Raw genomic sequence first — 27,512 nt, 5'->3', positions numbered from 1 at the left:
GACAGGTGTTGTGCGTGCTTTAGCAAGGAATAGCGCATCCACCAGAAAACCACCCACATCTCCTGTCATATGACCTGACGCTCTGTCTACACGAAGAAGTAGGTAAATACTTACATTTTAAAAAGCCTTAAGCCCTCAATTTATAGTCATTTTTAAAATACCTCCCAGTTCCTAGCACATAACAGAAACCCATAAAGATTGAGGGGTTGAATAAACCAATAACAATAGCCATGCCACTGCCATTAAGGTCTTAACGTTTTAACATCGGAATTTAATATACAAGAAGGTAGCTCTTTGATTTGTGTACAGTGGACTTGTTTCCTTGGTCACGCTCTCCCTATAGGAAATGATTCACATTGCTCAGATCCCTAAAGACACTTCCCAAAGGAGAATCTGACCTAATTTCATCAAAATCACCTTACTTTTTTGGCTACCAAAATATTTTTGAGGCAGTGTATAGTGTCTAATAGCATACGAGGCCCAGAGGGAGATCTCATTTTTATTTCCTACTTCTGTCACCAATTTATTTTGCCTACGTTCAGCAATTTGCCCAGCTATAAAATAGGTAATACAGTGGGTGGAAAAAATACACCTAATTTCTAAGAAAAAAAAAAAAGGTAGACTTTGAGTCTAGAGCATTGAGAAAGGATTCTGATAAACATGAGGCTAGATTATAAGAAGGAGAGGTGAAAACACTTGGCTAACTCTGACGTTTTCACGCTTTTTATAAAGCTCAGTGTTTTCTGTCCCCCCCCCCGTGAACAGTAACAACACCTGGGGCGGCGTAGGTGGGCCCGTGGTGACTGGTGCAGGGGAACAGGCAGAATTCTGCGGCCCACGAGCCTTCCAGATGCACACGGGAGCCCAGCGGGGATGGCCGTGTTCCCCGTGCACCTCTGTGAGTCCGTGCTTTCTCCCCCCAGACGAGTTCCGGGACGACAGCGTCTGTGACAGCGGCGTAGAGACATCCTTCTGCAAACTCAGCTTCACAGAGTCTCTGACCAGCGGCAGCTCCTTGCTAACTATTAACAAAGTGCCCCACGATTACGGGCAGGAAGGACCTCTAGAAGGCAAAATTTAGCCTGCTGGTAGCTTCCAACACCGAGTAAAACCAAAGCTCTGAAAGTCCATCGCGTTGTCCAGAGGAAGGAAGTGCATCCGAAGGTGCTCCGAGGAATACCGGCCTGCTTGGATCGCTCTGGGGTGTAATTCAAGGCCTTAAACGCGGATTTCTTCTTTGGTTCTGAAATGAATTTTAGTTCAGTTGACTTACCGATAGTATCTACGATCACAGCCCGCGGCTGGGCTGACGCCTCTTTGGGAGTGCGGTAGCTTGTTGAGCTTTACCAGCTGCTTTCTGTTATCATTGCTGCTGTCCCTCTGCTGCTTCCCCACTGTCATTAAAAGTTGTCACAGTCCCTACTGGGTGTTCCTTCTGGCCGTCCATAGCACGGTTGTGCATTCAGATTGATTATGAATTTTAAAGTGAGAGTTATTTGGTGTGTGATTTAAAAAAAAAAAGGCTCATTAGGACTTCCCTGGCTGTCCTGTGATTAGGACTCGGTGCTTCTGCTGCAGGAGGCCCGGGTTCGATCCCTGGTTGGGGAACTAAGATCCCGCAAGCTGAGTGGCTGGGGAAAAAAAAAAAAAAGCTCACTGCTTTTCCTAATGTGGTTCTCTCTGTGATTTGAAAAAAGAATATGTACATGTCAGTATTTAAACATGGTTACAATCAGTCCTGAAAATGGTATTTCCCCCCTTTGGCTGCATTTTGCTATTGTAAATATGTTTTTTAGATCAAATACTTTAAAGGAAAAAATGTTGGATTTATAAATGCTATTTTTTATTTTACTTTTATAATAAAAGGAAAAGTAAATTGATGAGCTCATCTTGTTTGATCTCTACAAATATTATTCCTTATAATCACGGGATCATTCCATAGCCTGGTTCTCACATTCACAGTTCCTTCTAGAATCAATTTTTTGATCCAGAAATGAGCACAAAAAAAAAAAAAAAATTTCAACCTGAGATGAAAGCTTTGGGTTTGTCAAATCCTTGCCAGGCTCATTGCATTTAGGCTGTGTCACTTCATCTTCCGCCATCATCTCATGCAAAACTGTTTCCTCTTCAACCCTCAGCGCGTTCCCAGTGCCCCTGCGATGCATAAAGTATTGAAAAGCCTTCCAGCACGAAGCTTTGCTGAACTCTTCACTCAAGAGGCTGAAAATAAGGGAGAGGAGAAGTGAAAAGTGTTTGAATGAGGTGCTGTGGCGGACACTGTGATGTGCAACCCAGATCCTTCTTCCACAAAGGACTTGTCAGCCCAGCTGCTGGGGGCACACTAAACCAGTCCTTCATTGTCATGTCAACAGCCTTCACCAGGTACAGATTCCATCTCAAGAAACCACTTTCTTTCCTCATCCATAAGAAGTAACTCTTCATCCCTTTAAGATTTTTTATGCGGTTGCAGCACTTCAGTCACGTCTTCAGGCTCCACCTCTAATTCTACTTATTGTTTCCACCACATCTGCAGCTCATTCCTCCACCGAAATCTTGGCCCCCTCAAAGTCATCCATGAGGGCTGGAATCAACTTCTTCCAAACTCCGGTAGGAATGTGGATACTTTGACCTCTTCCCATGAATCATGAATATTCTTCATGGCATCTAGAAGGGTGAATCCTTTCCAAAAGGTTTTCAGTTGCATTTGCCCAGATCCAGCAGAGGAATTTCTACCTATAGCCTTACAAAGTGTATTTCTTAAATGATAAGACTTGAAAGTGGAAATTACTCCTTGCCCCACGGCTGCAGAAGGGATGTTGTGTTAGGAGGCATAAAAACATCGTTAATCTTGTTGTACATCTCCATCAGAGCTCTCGGGTAACCAGGTGCGTTGTCAATGAGCAGTCCTATTTTGAAAGAAATCTCTTTTTTCTGAGCAGTAGGTCTCAACAGTGGGCTTAAAATATGCAGCAAACCATGCTGTAAACAGCTGTGCTGTCACCCAGGCTTTGTTGTGCCGTTGATAGAGACAGGCAGAGTAGATTTAGTGTACTTCTTAAGGGCTCTAGGGTTTTTAGAATTGTTAAGTGAGCACTGGTTTCAATTTAAAGCCACCAGGTACATTAGCCCCTAACAACAGAATCAGCCTGTCCTCTGAAGCCAGGCATTGACTTCTGCTCTCTAGCTATGAAAGTCCTGGATGGCATATTCTTCCAATAGAAGGCTGTTTCATCGGCACTGAAAGTTTGGTGTGTAGTGTAGCCACCTCGTTCAGTTATCTTCGATCTTCTGGATAACTTGCGGCTTCTACATCAGCACTTGCTGTTTCACCTTGCTCTCTGGTGTTATGGAGATGCCTGCCTTCCTTCAGCCTCTTGAGCTAACCCCTGCCAGCTTCAGACATGTCTCCTGCAGCTTCCTCACCTTTCTCAATCTTTACAGAATTGAACAAACGGAGGGCCTTGCTCTGGAATAGGCTTTGGCTTAAGGGAAGGTTGTAGCTGGTTTGATCTTCTATCAGCAATAAGGCTCTTTTGCTTTCTTACCTTTGGTGTGTTCACTGGAGGAGCACTTTTCATTCCCTTCGAGAACGGAAGGGAATTGGCTTGGCTAACTGCTGCGAGAGGCCTAGTTTTCAGCCTTTCTTGGCTTTCGACATACCTTCCTGAGCTTGATCGTGTCTAGCTTTTGATTTAAAGGGAGAGACGTGCAACTTTTTCCTTTCACTTGAACACTTAGAGGACCTTGTAGGGTTATTAACTGGCCTGATTTCAATATTGTTGTGTCTCAGGGAATAGAGAGGCCCGAGGAGAAGGAGAGAGACAGGGAACGGCCATTCGGTGGAGCGGTCAGAACACACACATCATTTATCAGTTAGGCTCACCGTCTTCTATGGGCATGGTTTGTGATACCTCAAAACAATTACAATAGTAACATCAGAGATCACAGATCGCCATAACAAATACAATGATAACGAAAAATTCGAAATATTTCAAGAATTACCAAATTGTGACACAGAGACACCAAGTGAGCAAATGCTGTTGTAAAAAATGGCGCTGGTTAACACAGGGTTACCACAAACCTTCAATTGATAAAAAAAACAAAACAAAAAACCCCCCTGCAGTATCTGCAAAGCACGATAAAGAAAAGCGCAATCAAACGAGGTATGCCTGTATTCCAGTTTTTGAAAGTTGTATTTTTAAAGTAAAAACAGTAGCTCTGAGTTCCCGTAATTCTCCAACAGCAAACCCATGCCTCCATTCCTCCGCCAGTTTCATTCCTCTGTGAGAAACAGCTATTTTCCAGGCGGCCACGACGAGGCCTCCAGCCTTACGGTATCGTGCGGACACTCCTTCTCCCGAGGGGAGGGGCCTACGTTCCTTCCCTGTACATCTAGCCAGGTGTGTGACAAGGGGAGCAGCGATGCTAAGGGATTTCCAAGGTTAGGTAAGAAAATGCAATACAACTTCAGTCCCCCTGGGTCGAGTCTCTCCCTCCTGGAACCCAGTCACCAGGCATGCTCTGAGGGAGCCAGTGGCCACGTGGAGAAGCCACGTGTAGGTGTTCAACCAACAGCCTTCACCAAGGTCACAGCCAATGCCGGCGTCAGCCGGCAGACGTGTGAGGGAGTGAAGCTTTGAGAGGATTCCAGCCAGAGTCACACCTGACTAGCCTTCACGCTGCCTCAGCTGGCACGCGGAGGCCTGCCCCAGTGGCAGATTCAGGAGTAAATGAAACAACGGCTGATGTTTTCAGTCTTAGGTGTGGGGTGGCTTGTTACCGTCTCCAGGTCTCTAGCCCAACAATTCCCACACCAGGAGGTCACTTTAAAGAGAAGCTGACAGCAGGAACAACGAAGCAACTCATGCCCAGACTAAAAATAACATTCCCCTACTTTAATAAGAAGCCCTGCTTCTGTTCCAGAAACTTCCTCTCTCTCCTCCCAGATTGCAGCGCTGGCCTGAGCCTCTGCATGGTGCTCAGACAAAAAGGCTACCAACGCTGTCTGTGCCTCTGAGGAAGGAGTGTTTTTCATTTAGGACCAGTAGATGAGGAAAAATACCAGAAGGAATGCAGGAGACAGGTGGAAAGCTACAATGGGCCTGAAATAAACCTTCCCAGAAAGCTGTCTCTCAGCATCGTGATCCACAACTACTGAGCCCACATGCCACAACTACTGAAGCCCGTGCACCTAGAGCCCATGCTCTGCAACAAGAGAAGGCACTGCAGTGAGAAGCCCGTGCACCTCAACGAACAGTAGCCCCCGCTCGCCACAACCAGAGAAAGCCCACGCACAGCAACAAAGACCCAACGCAGCCAAAAATAAAAATAAATTAATTAATTAAATAAAAATAGCTCCCTTAGAACCTTCATCATCTTTTGAGCTTTCTATACCCTGCAAGCATAACCTAGACTTTTTCAGGATCGGCAGTCTTTCTTTTTTGGCTGTAGGAAGCCAGCCCGCTGCTCATTTACCCACCGGAGTCCCCTGCAGTAGTTGGATGTGGCGAGGATATTCCCAGCACCATCTCGGAGGGCAGCCCCACAAACCCACAAACCGGACCCTCTGCATCTTAGCAGGAGAAAAGAGGGGAAGGAGTCAGGCAGATTTGAGCATTTGTTATTTACCAGCCCCTTTGCTTTAATGAATTCTAGTGATAATTCTCATGACATCCCCACGGGGTACATATTTAACCCCAATTTTACAATGAGGAAACAGATAATCTGAATATTAACTAACTCACCCCAGATTCAAATCCAGGTGTGTCTGATTCCACAGGTTATTCTTTAGCCATACCTGAAGTCCTGTATGTAAGAGAGAAAGAAAAAAATCCATACAAATCTGTATAAGGATGATGGAGTCATAATGTACCCCAGGCAAAATGCAAAGTGAACCCAGAGTATCACTAAAAAGATATGTTGCTTAAATGTTCACATGACTTGATTTTCCCTGTAATAACAGGCTAAGAGGCTTAACTATAAATTATTCGTAGACTGGAGGTCTCTAGTTGCATCTCTTTCTCCTCCTTATTTTGTGTTTTTGGGGGAACTTTCTTTCTGATTGTGCTTCCGCAGGTAATGGACTTAGGGAGGCACAGAAGTCCAGAGAAGAAGGAACTAAAATTCTTTTATTTTCTTAAGGATCACAGAACTTAGGGCTAGACAATATCTTAAAGATCATCTAAATAAATCATCCAAATTGCCATCTTTTTTTAAACACCTACGACGTGAAAACATCTCCTCCCTATAACCCTCAGTATAGCTGCTGCTTTGTTTCACCACCAATCCCACAGACTACAAGTTCCTGCCCATGGGTTTTCTAGATTTGTCGCTTGGGTTTGGGGTTGAGGGAGGTGCTGAGGAGGGGCATGAAATTAAATGGATAGCATTCTCCGTGATTATAGATTCCACTGTGTCTGTAATAGCCTGCTTCCATTACCCTGGACAAGTGACTAGGTCCACAAATTGTTAAAAGTTTCTTAGAATAAGAGGGAGGAAGGGGCTGAGACAGCATTTTCTCACCTCCAGCAATTAGCTTTTCCATGTTGATATCTCTCTCCAAAATGATTATTTCATTAAGATATCACAACAACCCTCAAGGAACGAAGATACGTATTCGGTCTAGATTTCTCGAGCATCTGTCACCTGCCAGGCTCTACAGTGAGTGGTGACTCATTATCCCATATCACTTGTTCAAAAACTCTGTGAAGTAAGAACTTTGTTGCAATTTTACAGATGAGGGGACTGAGGCACACATAAAGCTTTTAACCCACAGGATCTCCTGTCTCCACTCACGTGTTTCAATAAACCACACTTGCAGTAGGGGACAGGGGTGAGTAGGGCGTCTCTCTTCCACATAGTCATGAAGGGATCCAGGCTGACAGTGACTCTCCCTCCAACCCTTGGCTCCTAAGGTCTTGCTGGGGGTGATGGTCCAGTCAGCTGGAAGGGAGAGCACGGAGAAGTACGTGTGGGGGTTTAGAATGGGCCCCTTCCTCCCTCACACTGCACTGGAAAAAAACTTTAGTCCCATGGCCACAGCAAGAGCTGGGAGGCTACCTACGTGGGTGATCTACTTTTGTTCCCAGTATCAGGAGGGAGGTTGCTTTTGGCAAACAGGTTGCGGTTTCTGGCACAAATCAAAATTCCTTACCTAAAGGATGGAGATTGAACCTGAAGTTCCTTCAAGTTCCAACTTGTGTGCAAACATCCACTCACTCTGAAAGTCACCTGCAATCATGGTAAATGGCCATCATCAAGGGCAAAATCATTTCCCTGGATTAAGAAGGAAAGATGCATTGGAAGGACAATGTCACAGGTTCTCTTACGGAAATCCTCAGAGATGACCAAGGGTATTAGATCAGGTAGGATGAGGGGAGGGACAGTTACCACAGCAAAGTCTTGTTATCCCTGCTCTGACTCAGGAGGACTCCCGCTCTCCAGCTTCCATGGTCTGTAGTCCCTTAAGTGCCGTGCAAGAGCCCCTGGGCATGTTGATGCTAAAGCTGAAGGTCTTCAAGTGGCCGTGGTGCTTGGGATCCCACCCAAAGGAGAGGGACAAGCAAGTTCATCTTTCTTTCAGTCTGCAGAGAACTGGCAGAAGACTAGCAGATGAAACTGAATTCTAGCAATCCCATCTCCCAGGCTTCCTTCTTGGGACTCAGGAAGCAGAGCTGGTGCTAAAGATGGTGAGATGAAACCTTGAATACGATGGCATCAGCTCAGGGAGGGTGACGAGTTGATGCCGGATATCAGATAACCATGTTGCTAGGTCTATTCTCTGGCCAGAGAGAGATTTTTTCTTTCCAAACCTGTTTTACAGTTTTCCTTCCCTTTCCTAAGGCAAGAATGCACAACTGAAGTTATTTTTGCTTCAAAAATTTTAAATGAAGGGCTTCCCTGGTGGCGTAGTGGTTGAGCCTGCCGATGCAGGGGACACGTCCCCAAAAAAAAAAAAAAAAAAAAAAAAATTTTAAATGAGGAACTTCATGCCATGATTTTTTTTCTTTTGCAGGACAACCAGTTTGTCACTTTGTTCAAATGTAAATGTTCTCTTTTGCTTTTGAAATAAACTTCCTTTCATAATTTTGAAAAAATATAAAAACAGAACTTGTAAACATGAACGCTGTCTTTTACAAGATATTTTCAAATATTTATTCTCATAACAATCTGAGAGGTAAAAAGCAGGCAGGGGGAGTAATTCCTGCCATTTTCCACAGACAGAAAAAGATGCTGAGGTGCCTGGAGGTCCCCAGCCTAGTGTAAGGGGCTGGACTCAGCCATCAGTGCTCCCACTGTGCTCCTGGGCCTCTCTCCACAGCCAATCACGGACTGCACGACTGCTCTGAAAGGCAAGGTGGCACAGACGTGCCCAAGGGGGGGTAGGCGAAGCTGCCCAGGTGCTGGCACTGAAGGCTGGTACACCAGTGGGAAACTGGCATCCCATCAACAAAGGACTCGGTGGCTTCAGCACGTGAGGCACTCACGCTAGTCTCTGCAAATGAACCCCAGAGGGGCCGCCAGAGTCATGCTAGTTTTCTCTCCCTACCCATCCTCCTTCAGCCTCACTCTCCTTCTTTGGCTTTGGAGCCCTCAGAAGCTTCCTCTCAACACCCTGCCTGGTCCTGCCCATTTCCTTGTGTCCCTTCCATCCCACCACAATTCAAGCCAGGGCATCCAAAATGCTCCCCAAGGGGCACCGCGTTAATGCAGAGTCCTGTCTCACAGCCTGGCCCAGAGAGGCCGAAGGATCAGCAATCACATCCCTGTGAGGACCCACCGCAGCTCCACAGGCAGGTACCACCACCGGAGCAGGGCCGCCCAAAAGAAACATTCCCGTCTCCTTCCTAAATATCACCCCCTGCACCCCTTCCATCACTGCCTGGGCCCCAGCACCAGGGGTGACTTTACCTCTCCCACAGACGGGGACATACATGCCCCGGAAGTATTTATGTGCTCATGGACGACTGGGCAAGTCAGCCTGATGCCAAAGCAGCCCTTAGCCGTCTTCTCCTTCCCAGTGTTGATCTGGGAAGGTCAGAGTCACCGTTTGGCCCCGACTGCTTTCCTCCCTCACCAAAAGCACGTCTTGAATGATGATCAACATATGCACACAGCAAATGCACCAGGGACCGTTCGTTTTAGTTCTGAAAGGCAAAGAGACTCCAGGTTTAAAGCTTCAAGAAAGAATGTGTGGCCAGCGAGTCACCCACAGGGTCACCACCTTAGACAGAAGAGGCCATGCTGGACCAGGAAAGACCCTCCATTGCTCCCTCCATCACCAGAAGTTTGGGCCTTTCTGCAAACCATGCCGTAACTCACGGTTTCAGTAACTCATGGTTTCAGTCCTTCTCGCTCTGCGTCACTGTGGCTTTTAAGAGATCATCTGACTTCTCCCCCATCAATCAGCTATGCTGGAGGCTTTGTGCCAAGTTTTCATAGCTCCGTAGCAGTTAAATTGGGATTAAAAATCATTTAGATGCCCTTTTGCCCAGGTAGCAACAATGAAGGGAAATGAAATAAACTGAAAGGCAGACAGCAGAGTCTCTCTGCAGGTCTGACCCTTGGGATCATCAGCCTCACGGGTGCCCTGCCTCTGAACCGGGGAGCTTAAACAAAGCTGCTGCCTTCCTTCCTCCCTCTCCCCCTCCTCCCCGCTTTCTCCCTCTATCCATCCCTCTTTCCTTCTCTCCTTCTCTCTCCCCGTCTCTTTCTTTCAAGAAAGACTCCAGAATTCCAGGACACTGGCATCCAGCTCTCTGAAGCCTGGACAGGGGACGGGGGTGGGGGGTGGGGGGCGGTCCCCACAAGCTCTTCCTTAGACTCCCCTCCCCGCTTTACTCTGGGGGAGCTTATGGGAAACCAGTGCCCTGGCCCAGGGTCCCCTCCAGCCACCACCAGCCTCATTTCCTGTGCACAAGAGGCCTCTGCTGGAAGAAGCAGAACTTTGCACCATCACCAAACAGCTGGCATACCTCTTGTTACTCAAATTTTTGCGTCAGTAAAATTGGAAGGAGGCTCACCAAAAGAAAGAAATTTAGAAATTCTTCGGCTGACTGCCTGAAAATTTCTCCTCCAACTCAGGTCACAGAAGACTGACGATTATTTTCCTTTGGTAGAGAAAACTTAAATCATTCTGTTTCTTTTGGCAAGGAAAATGTCAGACCCCTAGGCCTGATCATCCCGGCCCCAGCCAACTGTATTCTTTGAGGAATAATCATCATAGCCAGCATTTACAACTCACTTACCCATCCTAGGCATTGTAAGTCCTTTATCTTACGTAGTCCTCACAATTCTATGAGATGGTAATTCCTATTAACCTCATCTTAAAGATAAGGAAACTGAGGCTTAGAAGTTAAGTGATTTGTCCAAGTTCAGTACGTGTTAGAGCCAAACTTGCATACTGGAGGTTTATTATCAGACCAAGAGCCTGTACTGCCCTCTCCAAGGTCTGGCTATGTCTCCCTGCAAGCCCTGCCTTTACCCACAAGAATACTGTTGATTACAAAATCAAAACACCTGACTATGAGTGGCTTAAACAAATAGAGACTTTCTTTTAAAAATATCATTGTGGAGGCTTCCCTGGTGATGCAGTGGTTGAGTCCGCCTCAAAAAAAAAAAAAAAAAAAAAAAAAAATCATTGTAAGACGATCGGAGATAGATCTAGATTTTACATGGAATCTTGCCTTTTAAAAATGTTAATAAGTAATACAACTTTTAAAAACACTGCGTGGGCCTACAAAATCATCTGCTGGCCAAATATGACTTGTGTATGACCTGAACCAATCGTACTTTCAAAATGACCAGGCAGGGGACTTCCCTGGTGGCGCAGTGGTTAAGAATCCGCCTGCCAGTGCAGGGGACGCACGTTCAATCCCTGGTCCGGGAAGATCCCACATGCCGCGGAGCAACTAAGCCCGTGCGCCACAACTACTGAGCCTGTGCTCTAGAGTCTGCAAGCCCCACTACTGAGCCCGCGTGCCACAACTACTGAAGCCCACATGCCTAGAGCCCGTGCTCCACAACAAGAGAAGCCACCACAATGAGAAGCACGTGTTCAGTATTGAAGAGTAGCCCCTGCTCGCCGCAACTAGAGAAAGCCCGCGTGCAGCAATGAAGACCCAATGCAGCCAAAAATAAATACATTAAAAAAAAAAATGACCAGGCAGAGTGATGAGCTGACAGCTCTGAGACAGAATCAAGGTCCTTACCTCTCCCCTTCCAGGAGCCACTGCTGCCCCCTCACTCCTATGGGCTCCCCTGGATGGTGCTGTTTCCAACCCTCATCCAATGCCCTGAGCAAGTGCCAGTTCTGCCCACCTCCCTAGGCTTTCCTCGATGACGTAACACAGAGGTAATGATAATGATAATAACATTTATTGAGTAAGTATTGTATGCTATCAATATCTATGCATCAACCCATTTAGTCCTCACAGTTAACATATGAGGTGTGATTATTATTATCCCACGTGTACAGAAAGACCCAGTAACTTATATGCAATGTCAAACAGCCTACTAATAGTAGATCTGGAACTCAAACATATGTATTTCAAAACATATGTGATTTCAAAGCCCATAACTTTAACTGTTGTAGGATGCTTTTGGTTATAAACTCAGAATACCTGACTACAACTGGATTAAACAAATAGGCCTTATTTTTTTATAAGACCAGAGTGAGATGATTACAAGGCTAGTTCAGTAGTTCAACATCCCTGACATCTCCCTATTCAACACTGTTTCTTCAAGGTCACAAAAAGGCTGCAGCAGCTCCAAGTATCAGGCCTCACACAACAGCCTCCTAACTTTGGCAACAGCATAGGGTTCCTCCTCAAGTCTCTCTCTTATTAGGCAGGAAAACCTTCCCTCAAAACCCCCCATTAAGTATCACCTCATGTTTCATTTGCCAGAATTGAGTCACATGCCTAACCCTAGACCAATCACTGGCAAAGGAGAATAGGATTAGTATAACCAACTATGATTCAGTCCCTGGGGCTGCACGTATAGCCACTTCTATTAGCAGAGAACAGGAGGAAATAGCTGTAGGATGGCCTGCCAATAATGTCTGTTCCAACTACAGGAAACATGTGAATTGTCTCCCAGGATCCAGTAAATCTTACAAAAGCTGTAATAAGTAACATTACAGAATAAGAACAAAGGGTTGTTCCCACATACATTATGAGACAGGAATGAGTACCAGTTGTCAACCAGAAATTTCCATGATCCCAACACCCCATTTCCCCAGATTTCTAGGCCATTCTGGTGTTGCTGTCATCCTTTGTACTCACTGCATACATAGCACAACGCGGCACAAGCTGGTGCTCAATAAATCCCGTGCAAAGGCTGAGACCTGACCTAAGGAGTTCAGCTGCATCACTGGTGCATACTCTCTTTTCATGGCAGGATTCAGTAACCTCTGTCTAAAGAAAATGAGAGACAGTTATAAAACATGACACAGTGACGTGATGCCCGTATTTCTGCAAAGCCTGTTCACTGTTTGGCCCCTATTTGAGGGCTCAGGGATGTCATGGCAGGTTAGTCCCCTTCAGCTTACTGATCACAAGCTCAGAGCCCAGCCTAGCTGACCAGCTGGTCTTGTGCTTTTCCTCCCTCGTGTATTAATTACAGTGACAGCCTTTTAAGACTCCTTTCTCAACTGACATTTCTTTCATTTATTTTTTTTTATCATAAACTTTCAAAAAAACTTTCCTAAAGTGTTGAACAAGATGGCCTTATCCTACGTTGCTCCCCAGAGAATATTCTTCTGTCTCAAATCTGTGTCACTTTAGGAATGCTTGGGAAATACATCTATCTCTCCTGTACTCCGGTTCACTTTCATTCCAATAGCGAACAAAATCTTCCTGTTTATTTTCCAAAGTCAAGTAAGAGGAAAAAGGAGAAGAGTTTTAGTGAATGTGATTGAGAATATTACCATTTTTGCTGTTTTATTGATTCTAAACTGGGAAGATGTAATCCTGCGAGCTGACCTCTTTCCATCTCACTCTCTGGAATGCGCTTTGCAGCCACACGGCAGAAGGACCGGATACTGGTCTTCCCATTCTATTAATGTTTGCATAACCACTAACAGAAAAGCCTTCTCAGAAATCCAAAGCCAAGAGTGACTACATCCAATTCTATGCCAGCAAACGTGGCAAAATAAATCTACTAAAATGGTAGAAATTATTAACCTCAGTGCCACATACAAACTGTGAAAGAACGTTTTGGATGTAACTATTCTCTTACAGAAATAATGTATATACAACACATTTCTCTCCTTTTATAAATTGTTGTCAGCATTTATGTCCATTCATTAATTTATTCTTCCTTTACAAATTCATTAGTTTCTGACATCTCCCCCCTACACACACACTTTTAAAAAAATTCTTAGGGCTTCCCTGGTGGCGCAGTGGTTGAGAGTCCGCCTGCCGATGCAGCGGATACGGGTTCGTGCCCTGGTCCGGGAAGATCCCACATGCTGCGGAGCGGCTGGGCCCATGGGCCATGGCCGCTGAGCCTGCGCGTCTGGAGCCTGTGCTCCGCAGCGGGAGACGCCACAACAGTGAGAGGCCCACGTACCGAAAAAAAAAAAAATTCTTAAAAGACATTTGCCTTGAGGAGGGGAATTAAGATGGAGGACATAGAGCTTCCCCACCCCCCAATCCCCACACAGACAGAGCAAAAAAACACCCACTTGTGGAACAATTCTCACAGAACACTAACTGGGAACTGGCAGAAGAAATCCTATACACCCAAAGCTGCTAGAAAGATCTCCATGTAACTGGGTAGGGCGGGGAAAAAAGCATCAGGCCGGGACCTGTGCTCCTGGGAGAGATCTGTAAGGAAACAAGGTCCGCATGGGTGGACCCTCGCCCAGAGGAGTGAACCGGTTGACTCACAATCTGGGCGTCCCAGTCCTGGGGTCCTGCAAGGAGGAGACAAGACCCCTTGCCCATCGGGAAATCTGCTGGGACAGACAGAAGGGCTGGAGAAGCCTCGACTTCACTCGCAAGGAGTGTGCACGCTTGCAGGCATGCTAACAGTCAGGGCAGAAAAAGCCTTGACCTGGCGGCTGCCACCTCAGCACACTTCCCAGTATGAAGGGTCAAACAACCAGGTCCTGCCCACTCCTGTCCACTCTCACGCCTGCTGTGAGATCTGGGCAAAGATTCAGTCTAGCTACACAGAGACAGACTGGGGCGCCTGGGGAGTGACCTAGGTAGAGCCACCGAGACCACTGTCAGCACGTGCTCTGGGCTGGCGGTCCAGCCATGGCAGACATCGTCAGCACGCGCACCGGGCAGCACCACGAGGACGAGCAGCATCTAAGCTCTGAATCTTGGGCAGACAGGCCCAGGAAGCGTGCAGGCGCAGGCAGCGGCTGTTTCCCAGAGAGAGCGCCCTGGCTCCCCCCGCTTCACACCGTGGCTTAGCACCAGACCTGGGGCACACAGATCCAGGGATAAGCCACCTCAGTTCCTGCAGACACAACGCCCCGACCCCAAGTCCCAGCCCACTCCACACCACAGCCTAGCCCTAGATCTGGGACAAACACAACAGAGAAAGAGATGTGGCCCTGGGTTGCTTCTAAGCAGAACCGTGGATGCCTACACAGGTGGCACATGCATCACCTTTGGGGCAGGGCACACACTCAAGGGCAAGGGAACCTGATCAAACCCAACCCTCAGGGCTTCTACTCCAACAACTGGGCAGCAGACCCTGCCACTGACAGGGTGGTGACAGCCACAGGGGAAAGAGGAAGCCCCACCTCACATCCAGCACAGGCTCTAGACATTACAACACCAACCACTCCCCCTTAGTCTAGGGGAAAACAGCCAGCACACTCTTAGGAAAGGCGTGGCTGGCATCCATACCAAAGCCAGTCCTTGCACCAAAAACACTGAACACAGAGAATACACAGGACACTCCCACATAAAAACACCCCTTTAGAGACTTCCTCTGGTGGCCCAATAGTTAAGAATCCGCCTGCCAATGCAGGGGACACAGGTTCAAGCCCTGGTCCGGGAAGATCCCACACGCCACGGAGCAACTAAGCCCGTGCGCCACAGCTACTGAGCCTGTGCTCTAGAGCCCACAAGCCACAACTACCGAGCCCATGTGCCACAACTACAGAAGCCCGCACACCTAGAGCCCGTGCTCCACAACAAGAGAAGCCACTGCGGTGAGAAGCCTGCGCACCGCAACGGAGAGTAGCCCCCGCTCGCCGCAACTAGAGAAAGCCTGTACACAGCAATGAAGACCCAACGCAGCCAAAAGCTAATAAATAAGTAAAGTTAAAAGAAAAAAACACCCCTTTAAGGCCACAGTAGATAACTTTCTCTGTCTCTGTGAATTTAGGAGAAACAGTTAAGTAAAATGAAAAGGCAGAGGAGCTACTCCCAATTAAAAGAACAAGAGAAATCCCCTGAAAGAACAAATAATGAAACAGACTTCACCAGTCCACTAGATCCTGAGTTCAAAAAGGAGCTAAAAAAAATGCTAAAGGGATTCAGAAAGATTATCGATAGAAACGCAGATCACTGTAACGAAGAATTAGAAACTACAAAGATGAACCAGTCAAAAATAGATGATTCGGGAAGAGATATGGGAACTTATGTATAACTGATTCACTTTGTTATAAAGCAGAAACTAGCATACCATTGTAAAGCAATTATACTCCAGTAAAGATGTTAAAAATAAAAAATTAAAGAAAAAATAGATGATTCAACTGCTGAGATATAAACCAATCTACAAGCAATGAATAGCAGACTAAATGACAGAGAAGAACAAATAAGTCACCTGGAAGATGGAATAATGGAAATCACACAATCGTAACAGCAGTAGCAGGCAGGCAAATTTTTTTAAAAATGAAAGCTACGTACAAGATCTACGGGATAATATAAAGTGTGCCAACCTATGCACAATAGGGGTTGCAGAGGGAGGAGAGAGAGAAGGGCATCAAAAATGTATTTTCTTTGTTTTATGCTTTAGTTACTGAAGCCTTACAAGGTTATGTAGAGAGGTACCATCTTCTGTACCAAAAATAGACAAGAAAATGCTATCGATACTGGTGTACTGTAATGTGAATCTATACTGGTGAACAGAACTTTTTGTTCCCCTTATTAAAACCGCAGCGTCCTTTTCTCATTTGTAGCTTCCTGCATCACCCCAAACAATAATAATTATATATATATATGTATACGTACATATGTATATGTACACACACATATATAAAGAATGACGTTGATAATGTGATCATGGAGACATTATCTTCACAAAAATGATGAAAATATAAAATTCTGTTTTCTTTTCTACGTCAACCCTAAGTATCCCAAATCCCCTTCATTTACAAGTGTTTGGCTTTTCTCTCCCCTCGAGGATACAGGTCATGTTTCCAGCCCCAGGTGGTATTCCACAGCTTCACCAACTTTATGAGAAGTCTTGTGCCTGCCCTCAAATATGACGGATGCACATGCTGGGTAAAATTATGTTTAAAAACGCCACTCCTGAGACTGTTGTTACAGAAAGTCGAGCTAGTTTAAGTAAGACAGCACCCGTTTCACTATGAGGATTAGCAGTGCAGTGACTGACGTTTCAGATGGTCGGAGGACAGAGAGAGAGACTGATGGATAAAGTGTATCTCGAAGGAAATCACGTTCGATGTTAGATTGTTTGGCTTTTACATTTTAATTACTTCTTACAGAAGACTGCATTAAAAAACCTTGTACTTCTACATAGCGATTTATCCATTCAGACCTTTTCTTTTAGAACAAGAAGTTTACATAAAATCCTACCTTCTAAAGACTGAGAAAGTGCCGGCTGCAGTTATCATGAAGAAATCCTCTGGCTGACTTCACAGAGCTTGAGTGTGATCCTGTAGTCTTGTTTCCAGTTCCTGAGTCACCACAGTGATGTTCGTTATTAAAATTGTTTGGGGGAAACTGGGCTATTTTCCACAGTGGTTAAGCAATGCCTACACATCCCTTAAATATTTCTCTCTTCCTTGGGATAAATGTTAGCATTCAGAAGAAATCTTCTCACTTATGATTTGGAAAATTTCACGAGTGCAATCAACTGTACATTTAAGCAATAATTAACAAATATTTCTGGCATAAAAATTACTTTATAATGTTCTAACTTGTTTTATAAGTTTGAATAATGTTTTTGTCCCTTAATTGACTTTGTATTTGTGGATTTGATAATCAGACTGACAGCAAATCTGATATCACTTAAATAGGAATAGATTGCTCATCTGTTTAATGAAGTAGTTAACGTATTTAAAATATACAACACAAAAATTTCTCATCCGCAACTTTTTCCAGAACTATGGCTTTAAGCACTTTTCGTATAAATGCATATTGTCGATTAAAGGTGACGAATCCTAACCATCTCTTATTCGTTGAACTGGTGCCATGTTCCATCAAGAGCAATAAAATTTTCCCCAAATGTCAAAAAAAAAATGTATTTGAATAAATTATGGCTGAAAACTTCCCAAACCTAAAGAAGGAAACAGACATCCAGGTACAGGAAGCACAGAGGGTCCCAAACAAGATGAACCCAAATGGACAACACCAAGACGTACCATGATTCAAATGGCAAAAGTTAAAGGTGAAGAGAGGATTCTAAAGGCAGCAAGAGAAAAACAGAGTCAGTTACAAGGGAACCCCCATAAGGCTGTAGCCAATTTCCCTGCAGAAAATTTGCAGGTTAGAAGGGAGTGGCATGATATATGCAAAATCCTGAAAGGGAAAACCCTGCAACCTAGGATACTCTACCCAGCAAGATTATCATTTACAATAGGGGAGAGAAAGAATTTCTCAGAAATGCAAAAACTATAAGAACACAGCAATTTCCTCTTACATTTCTTCAGTGATCTCTTGGTTATTTAGTAGCGTATTGTTTAGCCTCCATGTGTTTGTTTTTTACAGTTTTTTCCCCTGTAATTAATTTCTAATCTCATAGCGTTGTGGTCGGAAAACAAGCTTGATACGATTTCAATTTTCTTAAATTTACTGAGGCTTGATTTGTGACCCAAGATGTGATCTATCCTAGAGAATGTTCCATGTGCACTTGAGAAGAAAGTGTATTCTGCTGCTTTTGGGTGAAATGTTCTATAAATATCAATTAAGTCTATCTGGTCTATTGTGTCATTTAAAGCATGTGTTTCCTTATTTATTTTCTGTCTGGATGATCTGTCCATTGGTGTAAGTGGGGTGTTAAAGTCCCCCACTATTACTGTGTTACTGTCAATTTCCCCTTTTATGGCTGTTAGTATTTGCCTTATATATTGAGGTGCTCCTATGTTGGGTGCATAAATATTTATAATTGTTATATCTTCTTTTTGGTTTGATCCCTTGATCGTTATGTAGTGTCCTTCTTTGCAGCTTGTAACAGACTTTATTTTAGAGTCTATTTTATCTTATATGAGTATTGCTACTCCAGTTCTCTTTTGATTTCCATTTGCATGGAACATCTTTTTCCATGCCCTCACTCTCAGTCTGTATATGCCTCTCGGTCTGAAGTGGGTCTCTTGTAGACAGTATATATATGGGTCTTGTTTTTGTATCCATCCAGCCAGTCTGTGTCTTTTGGTTGGAGCACTTAATCCATTTACACTTAAGGTAATTATCCATATGTACGTTCTTACTACCATTTTCTTTATTGTTTTGGGTTTGTTTTTGTAGGTCTTTTTCTTCTCTTGTGTTTCCCACCTAGAGAAGTTCCTTTAGCATTTACTGCAGAACTGATTTGGTGGTGCTGAATTCTCTTAGCTTTTGCTTGTCTATAAAGCTTTTGATTTCTCCGTCAAATCTGAATGAGATCCTTGCTGGGTAGAATAACCTTGGTTGTAGGTTTTTCCCTTTCATCACTTTAAATATGTCCTGCTAGTCCCTTGTGGCCTGCAGAGTTTCTGCTGAATAATCAGGTGATAACCTTATGGGGATTCCTGTGTATGTTATTTTTTGCTTTTCCCTTGTTGTTTTTAATATTTTTTCTTTCAATTTAATTTTTGTTGCTTTGAATAATATGTGTCTTGGCATGTTTCTCCTTAGGTTTATCCTGTGTGGAACTCTCTGCGCTTCCTGGACTTGGGTGGCTATTTCCTTTCCCACGTTAGGGAAGTTTTCAACTATGATCTCTTCAAATATATTCTCAGACCCTTCCTCTTTCTCTTCTTCTCCTGGGACCCCTAAAATTTGAATGTTGGTGCATTGAATTGTTGTCCCAAAGGTCTCTGAGACTGTCTTCATTTCTTTTCATTCTTTTTTCTTTATTCTGCTCCATGGCAGCTACTTCCACCATGCCATCTTCCAGCTCACTTAATCATTGCTCTGTCTCAGTTATTCTGTTATTGATTCCTTCTGGTGTATTTTTCATTTCAGTTATTGTGTTGTTCATCACTGTTGGTTTGTTCTTTAGTTATTCTAGGTCCTTGTTAAATGTTTCTTGTATCTTCTCGATCCATGCCTCCATTCTATTTCCAGTATTTTGGATCACCGTTATTATCATTACTCTGAATTCTTCTTCAGGTAGGTTGCCCATTTCCTCGTCATTTATTTGGTCTTACAGGTTTTAACCTTGCTCCTTCATCTGTAGCATGCTTTTTGTCATCTCATTTTTTTTGATCAGTAGGGCTGTATTCCTGACTTGCTTGTTGTTTAGCATGAGGCGTCCAGCACTGGAGTTTGCAGGCAGCTGGGGGGAGCCAGGTCTTGGTGCCAAGATGAGGACCTCTGGGAGACCTCACACTGATTAATATTCCCTGGGACCTGAAGTTCTCTGTTAATCCAGCAGCTTGGACTCAGTGCTCCTAACACAGCAGCTCAGGCCCGACCCCTGGACTGGGAACCAAGACCTGCAAGCCACGCCTTGTGCAAAACAAAACAAAAACAAAAACAAAAACAAAACAAAACAAAACAAAACACCATAAAAGCAACTAACAGAAAAGAGCATAACAATAACAAAGAACGAAAACTAAAATAAAATTAGAAAAATAAAAAATATATTAGAAAAAACAACAATAAAAATGAAACAAAAACAGAACCATAACAGCAAAACAAAAATAAAATAAAGAAAATTAAAACATAAAATAAATTAAAAATTCCCTGGTGCCTCCTCTATCAGTGTTCTTGCCCCCACAGGGAGCTACAGCCTACCCCCACCTCCCCAGTAGGCCTCCAAGACCTCTAGGTAGGTCTCTGGACCCGCTGCGTCAGCCCCATCTCTGCATGTGTTCCTCTCACCAGCTGTCCCATAACACACATGCCCGTGCAGACCAGCTGGGGCACAGGCCTCCACAGGCATAGCCACAGGGGTCAACATAGCCAGAGGAGGCCTTGGAGGAGGCTGGTGCTCAGCCTGCCTTGGACCCACACGGCCAGAAGAGACTTCTGCGGAGGTGGGGCTCAGGCCCAGGACCCATGTGGCCGGCATAGGTCTTGGGGTGGGGCTCAGGCCCAGGACCCCCATGGCCAGAAGAGGCCTTGGGGGGTGGGGAGGACAAATGACAATGAAAACACGATGACCCAAAACGTATGAGATGCAGCAAAGCAGTCCTAAGAAGAAAGTTTACAGCAATTTAATCCCTACCTCAAGAAAGAAGAAAAATCTCAAATACAACCTACCCTAATACCTAAAGCAACTAAAGAAAGAACAACGAACAAAACCCAAAGTTAGAAGGAAAGAAATCATAAAAATCAGAGCAGAAATAAGTGAAATAGAAATGAAGAAAACAACAGTAAAAATCAATGAAACTAAAAGCTAGTTCTTTGAGAAGATAAACAAGACTCATCAAGAAAAAAACGGGAAAGGACCCAAATCAATAAAATTAGAAATAAAAAAGGAGAAATTACAACTGACACTGCAGAAATACAAAGGACTATAAGAGACTACTACAAGCAACCATATGGCAATAAAATGGACAACCTGGAAGAAAGGCACAAATTCCTAGAAGTGTACAACCTTCCAAGAACTGAACTGGGAAGAAATAGAAAATATAAACAGACCAATCACAAGTAATGAAATTGAAACTGCAATTAAAAATCTTCCAACAGGGACTTTCGTGGTGGTGCAGTGGTTAAGAATCTGCCTGCCAATGCAGGGGACATGGGTTCGAGCCCTGGTCCGGAAATGCCGCAGAGCAACTAAGCCCGTGTGCCACAACTACTGAGCTGGCACTCTAGACCCCGCGAGCCACAACTACTGAGCCCGCGTGCCACAACTACTGAAGCCCGCACGCCTAGAGCCCATACTCCAAAACAAGGGAAGCCACTGCAATGAGAAGACCATGCACCACAACAAAGAGTAGCCCCCACTCACAGCAACTAGAGAAAGCCCACGCTCAGCAACAAAGACCCAATACAGCCAAAAATAAATAAATAAATTTATTTTTTAAAAAAATCTTCCAACAAACAACAGTCCAGGACCAGATGGCTTCAAAGGCAAATTCTTTCAAACATTTAGAGAAGACTTAACACATCCTTCTCAAACTCTTCCAAAAAACTGCAGAGGAAGGAACACTCCCAAGCTCATTCTACGAGGCCACCATCACCCTGATACCAAAACCAGACAAAGATGTCACAAAAAAAGAGAATTACAGACCAATAATACTGATGGATATGGATGCAAAAATCCTCAACAAAATACTGGCAAACAGAATCAAACAACACATTAAAAGGATCATACACCATGATCAAGTGGGGTTTATCCCAGGAATGCAAGGATTCTTCAATATATGAAAATCAATCAATGTGAAATACCATATTAATTAAAGAATAAAAACCATATGAACATCTCAATAGATACAGAAAAAGCTTGTGACAAAATTCAACACCCATTTATGATAAAAACTCTCCAGAAAGTGGGAATAGAGGGAACATACCTCAACATAATAAAGGCCATATACGACAGACTCACAGCAAATATCATTCTCAATGGTGAAGAACTGAAAGCATTTCCTCTAAGATCAGGAACAAGACAAGGATGTCCACTCTCGCCACTTTCATTCAACATAGTTTTGGAAGTCCTAGCTATGGCAATCAGAGAGGAAAAAGAAATAAAAGGAATCCAAACTGGAAAAGAAGAAGTAAAACTGTCACAGTTTGCAGATGGCATGATACTATATACAGATAATCCTAAAGATGCCACCAGAAAACTACTAGAGTTAATCAATGAATGTGGTAAAGTTGCAGGATACAAAATTAATGCACAGAAATCTCCTGTATTCCTATACACTAACAATGAAAGATCAGAAAGGGAAATTAAGGAAACAATACCATTCACCATTGCAACAAAAAGAATAAAATACCTAGGAATAAACCTACCTAAGGAGACAAAACACCTGTACTCAGAAAACTATAAGACACTGATGAAAGAAATCAAAGATGGCACAAACAGATGGAGAGATATACCATGTTCTTGGATTGGAAGAATCAATATTGTGAAAATGACTATACTACCCAAAACAATCTACAGATTCAGTTCAATCCCTATCAAATTACCAATGGCATTTTTCACAGAACTAGAACAAAAAATTTTACAATTTGTATGGAAACACAAAAGACCCCCAATAGCCAAAGCAATCTGGAAAAGAAAAATTCAACACCAGCTGGTTGAATCAGCTGGAGGAATCAGGCTCCCTGACTCCAGACTATACTACAAAGCTACAGTAATCAAGACAGTATGGTACTGACACTAAAACAGAACAGATAAGTGGAACAGGAGAGAAAGCCCAGAGGTAAACCCATGTACCTATGGTCAACTAATCTATGACAAAGGAGGCAAGAATATATAATGGAGAAAAGACAGTCTCTTCAAAAAGTGGTGCTGGGAAAACTGGACAGCTACATGTAAAAGAAAGAAATTAGAACACTCCATAACACCATACACAAAAATAAACTCAAAATGTATTAAAGACCTAAAAGTAAGACCGGACACTATAAATCTCTTAGAGGGAAACATAGGCAGAACACTCTATGACATAAATCACAGCAAGATCTTTTTTGACTCACCTCCTACAGTAATGAAAATAAAAACAAAAATAAACAAATGGGATCTAATGAAATTTAAAAGCTTTTCCACAGCAAAGAAAACCATAAACAAGATGAAAAGACGATCCTCAGAATGGGAGAAAATAATTGCATACAAAGCAACTGACATGGGATAAATCTCCAAAATATAAAAACAACTCATGCAGCTCAATATCAAAAAAACAAACAACCCAAGCAAACAAATGGGTGGAAGACCTAAACAGACATTTCTCCAAAGAAGACATACAGATGGCCAAGAAGCACATGAAAAGATGCTCAATATCACTAATTATTAGAAAAATGCAGATCAAAACTACAATGAGGAATCACCTCACACTGGTCTGAATGGCCATCATCAAAAAATCTGCAAACAATAAATGCTAGAGAGGGTGTGGAGAAAAGGGAACCCTCTTGCACTGTTGGTGGGAATGTAAATTGATACAGCCACTATGGAGAACAGTATGGAGTTTCCTTGAAAAACTAAAAATAGAACTACCATATGACCCAGCAATCCCACTACTGGGCATATACCCTGATAAGACCATAATTCAAAAAGACACATGCACCCCAATGTTCATTGCAGCACTATTTACAACAGCCAGGACAGGAAGCAACCTAAATGTCCATCAATAGAGGACTGCATAAAGAAGATGTGGTACATATATACAACAGAACATTAGCCATTAAAATTAATGAAATTGGGTCATTTGTATAGATATGGATGGACCTAGAGTCTGTGATACAGAGAGAAGCAAGTCAGTAAGAAAAACAAATATCATGTATTAATGCATATATGTGGAATCTAGAAAAATGGTACAGATGAACCCATTTGAAGGGCAGGAATAGAGATGCAGATGTAGAGAACGGACATGTGGACACGGTGAGGGGGATGAATTGGGAGATTGGCATTGATATATGTGCACTGCCATGTGTAAAATAGATAGTTCATGGGAACCTGATGTATAGCACAGGAGCTCAGTTCGGTGCTCTGTAGTGACCTAGATGGGTGGGATGGGGGTGGGGTGGGAGGGAAGTCCAAAAGCGAGAGGATATGTGTATACATATAGCTGATTCACTTCACTGTAGCAGAAACTAACACAACAGTGTAAAGCAACTATACTAAAATAAAGTAAAATAAAATAGCAATACTAAACCAACCCTGAAAGAAATATTGAAAGGTCTTCCCTAAATAGAAAAGAAGCAAAAATCTATAGGAAAGGGAAAATCACAATAGGAAAGGCAAATATATAAAAGGGTTGAAGATCATTTAAATAAGCCTGTACTTGGATTTAAAAAAATCAAAGAACTGTAAAGGTGATTATAACTACAATTAACAGTAAAAGTATAAGAATGAAGATGTAAATAGGACACCAAAATCACAAAATGTGAGGGAAGGGTGGATAAAAATATAGATCTTTTAGAATGCCTTTGAACTTGTATGACTATCATTTTAAAGCAAATAGATAGGGACTTCCTTGGTGGTTCAATGGTAAAGAATCCACCTTACAAAGCAGGCGATGTGGGTTCGATCCCTGGTCAGGGAACTAAGATCCCACATGTCATGGGGCAACTAATCCTGCGCGCCACAACTACTGAGCTCACGCGCCTCAGTGACAGAGGCTGCGTGCCACAAACTACAGAGCCCATGTGCTCTGGAACCCACACACAACTACAGAGCCCACATGCCCTAGAGCCTGTGCGCCACAACTAGAGAAGAGAAAACCCACACACTACAACTAGACAGAAGACCGCGCGCCGCAATGAAAGATCCTGCATGCCTCGACGAAGATCCTGTGTGCCACAACTAAGACCCAACACAGCCAAAAATAAAGATAAATTTTTTAAAAAAATAAATTAATTAAAAAAAATAAATCAAATAGATATAGTTATGGGTCAACATACTTGAACATGGTAACCACAAGTCAAAAACATACAATAGATTCACAAAAACCAAAAAGAAAGTTACCCAAGCATACTTTGAAAGAAAATCGTCAACTACAAAAGGAAAAAACGAAAAAGAAGAAAAAAAATGGTTCTGAAGAACATAGGGTCAGGACAGGAATAAAGACACAGGTGTAGAGAATGGACTTGAGGACATGGGGAGGGGGAAGGGTAAGCTGGTACAAAGTGAGAGAGTGGCATGGACTTATATATACTACCAAATGTAAAATAGATAGCTAGTGGGAAGCAGCCACATAGCACAGGGAGGTCAGCTTGGTGCTTTGTGACCACCTAGAGGGGTGCGATAGGGAGGATGGGAGGGAGACGCAAGAGGGAGGGGATATGGGGATATATTTATACATATAGCTGACTCACTTTGTTATAAAGCAGAAACTAACACACCACTGTAAAGCAATTATACTCCAATAAAGACGTTAAAAAAAAAACAAAGAAGAACTACAAAAACAACTGGAAAACAGGATTAAAATGTCAATAAGCACATACTTATCAATAATTATTTCAAATGTCAATAGATTAAACGCTCCAATCAAAAGACACACAGTGGCAGACTAGATTAAAAAAACAAAAACCTACAATATACTGCCTACAAGAAACTCACTTCAGGGTAAAAGACACACACGGATTGAAAGTGAAGGGATGGAAAAAGATATTTCATGCAAATGGAAACAACAAGAAAGCAGGGTCGCAATAGACTTTAAAACAATGGCCATAAAGAAAGACAAAGAAGGGCATTATATAATGATATAGGGATCGATACAAGAAGAGGATAGTACACGCATTAACATATATGCACCCAATATAGAAGCACCTAAATGCAGAAAGCAAATACTAACAGACATAAAGGAAGAAATTGACAGTAATATAATAATACTAGAAGACTTTAACACCCCACTGACATCAATGGACAGATCATCCAGACAGAAAATCAATAAGGCAACAGAGGTCCTAAATGACACAACAGACCAGTTGGGCTTAATTGATATCTACAGGATACTACATCCAAAAAAAAAAAAACCCAGAACACATATTCTTTTCAAGCCCATATGGAACAGTCTCTAGGATAGACCACATACTAGGTCACAAAACAAGCCACAACAAGTTTAGAGGACAGAAATTATTTCAAGCATCTTTTCTGCCCACAAGAGTATGAAACTAGAAATCAACCACAGAAAGAAAAATGGGAAAAGAATGAACACACAAAAACTAAACAACATGCTACTAAAAACCAATGGGTCAATGATGAACTGAAAGAAGAAATCAGAAACACCTAAAGACAAATAAAAATGAAAACACAGGGCTTCCCTGGTGGCACAGTGATTAAGAATCCGCCTGCCAAGACAGGGGACACAGGTTCGAGCCCTGGTCCAGGAAGATTCCACATGCCACAGAGCAACTAAGCCCGTGCACCACAACTACTGAGCCTGAGCTCTAGAGCCCGCAAGCCACAACTACTGAGCCCACACGCCACAACTACTGAAGCCCATGCACCTAGAGCCCACAACAAGAGAAGCCACTGCAATAAGTAACCCGCACACTGCAATGAAGAGTAGCCCCCACTCGCTGCAACTAGAGAAATCCTGCATGCAGCAACGAAGACCCAACACAGCCAAAAATGAAAATAAATTAAAATAATTTATTAAAAAAATGAAAACACAACCATATAAAATCTATGAGATGCAGCAAAAGCAATGCTAAGAGGGAAGTTCATAGTGATATAGGCCTTCTTCAAGAAACAAGAAAAATCTCAAATAAGCAGCCTAACCTACCAGCTAACAGAATTAGAAAAAGAACAAACAAAACCCAAAGTCAGAAGGAAGAAAATAATAAAGATCAGAGAGGAAATAAATAAAATAGAGATTAAAAACAATAGGAAAGATCAATAAAACCAAGAGCTGGTTTTTTGAAAAGATAAACTAAATCAACAAACCTCTATCTAGGCTCACCAAGAAGAAAAGAGAGAGGACCCAAATAAAATAAGAAATGAAAGAGGAGAAATAACTGATACCACAGAAATACAAAAAACCATAAGAGAATATTATGAACAGTTATATGCCAACAAAGTGAACAACCTAGAAGAAATGGACAAGGTTCCAGAAACATACAGCCTGCCAAAACCAAGTCAAAAAGAAACAGATAATTTGAACAGACTGATCACTAGAAGTGAAACAGACTGTAATTTAAAAAAACAAAAAACAAAAAAACTCCCTCCAAACAAAAGTCCAGGATCAGACAGCTTCACTGGGATATTCTACCAAACATACAAAGAAAAACTTATATCTATCCTGCTCAAACTGTTTCAAAGATTTGAAGAGGAGGGAACACTCCCAAATTCATTCTATGAAGCTACCATTGCCATGATACCAAAACCAAAGACATTACAGAAAAGAAAATTACAGCCAATATCTTTGATGAATATAGATGCAAAAATCCTCCACAAAATACTAGGAAACTGAATCCAACAATACATAAAAAGGATCATACACCACTATCAAGCTGGATTCATTCCAGGGTCACAAGGATGGTTCAACA

At 43.0% G+C, this 27,512-nt stretch overlaps 2 protein-coding genes across 15 annotated transcripts in view; one reads left to right on the top strand and one right to left on the bottom strand.

Annotated features, from left to right (window-relative positions):
* Positions 1-5,112, top strand: part of NFKB1 (nuclear factor kappa B subunit 1) — a 101,472-nt gene extending 96,360 nt beyond the window's left edge. The window contains exon 21 of one of the 3 annotated variants that reach the window (XM_024736070.1): positions 924-5,112. In XM_024736070.1, coding sequence (XP_024591838.1) covers positions 924-1,081 — 158 coding nt within the window. In that variant the 3' untranslated portion in view covers positions 1,082-5,112. The remainder of the gene's footprint in view (positions 1-923) is intronic. The other 2 variants (XM_024736069.1, XM_024736068.1) reach the window with 2 other exon arrangements.
* MANBA (mannosidase beta) overlaps positions 1-27,512 on the bottom strand; it is a 148,767-nt gene that overhangs the window by 7,168 nt on the left and 114,087 nt on the right. For 7 of the 12 annotated variants that reach the window (XR_003001993.1, XR_003001991.1, XR_003001985.1 and 4 more), the window contains 6 exons: positions 12,285-12,416; positions 8,911-10,109; positions 7,154-7,679; positions 6,796-6,942; positions 6,523-6,702; positions 5,745-5,805 (listed from right to left, as the gene is read on the bottom strand). The gene's annotated coding sequence lies outside the window, so the exon portion shown is untranslated. Of the gene's footprint in view, positions 1-5,744; positions 5,806-6,522; positions 6,703-6,795; positions 6,943-7,153; positions 7,680-8,910; positions 10,110-11,047; positions 12,417-16,787; positions 16,889-27,512 lie in introns of those variants that run through there. The other 5 variants (XR_003001986.1, XR_003001987.1, XR_003001988.1 and 2 more) reach the window with 5 other exon arrangements.

Source organism: Neophocaena asiaeorientalis, unplaced genomic scaffold (genome assembly GCF_003031525.2).
Source record: "Neophocaena asiaeorientalis asiaeorientalis breed wild unplaced genomic scaffold, Neophocaena_asiaeorientalis_V1.1 scaffold7, whole genome shotgun sequence".
Lineage (NCBI taxonomy): Eukaryota > Metazoa > Chordata > Mammalia > Artiodactyla > Phocoenidae > Neophocaena > Neophocaena asiaeorientalis.
This window is presented reverse-complemented; position numbering and strand designations above follow the sequence as displayed.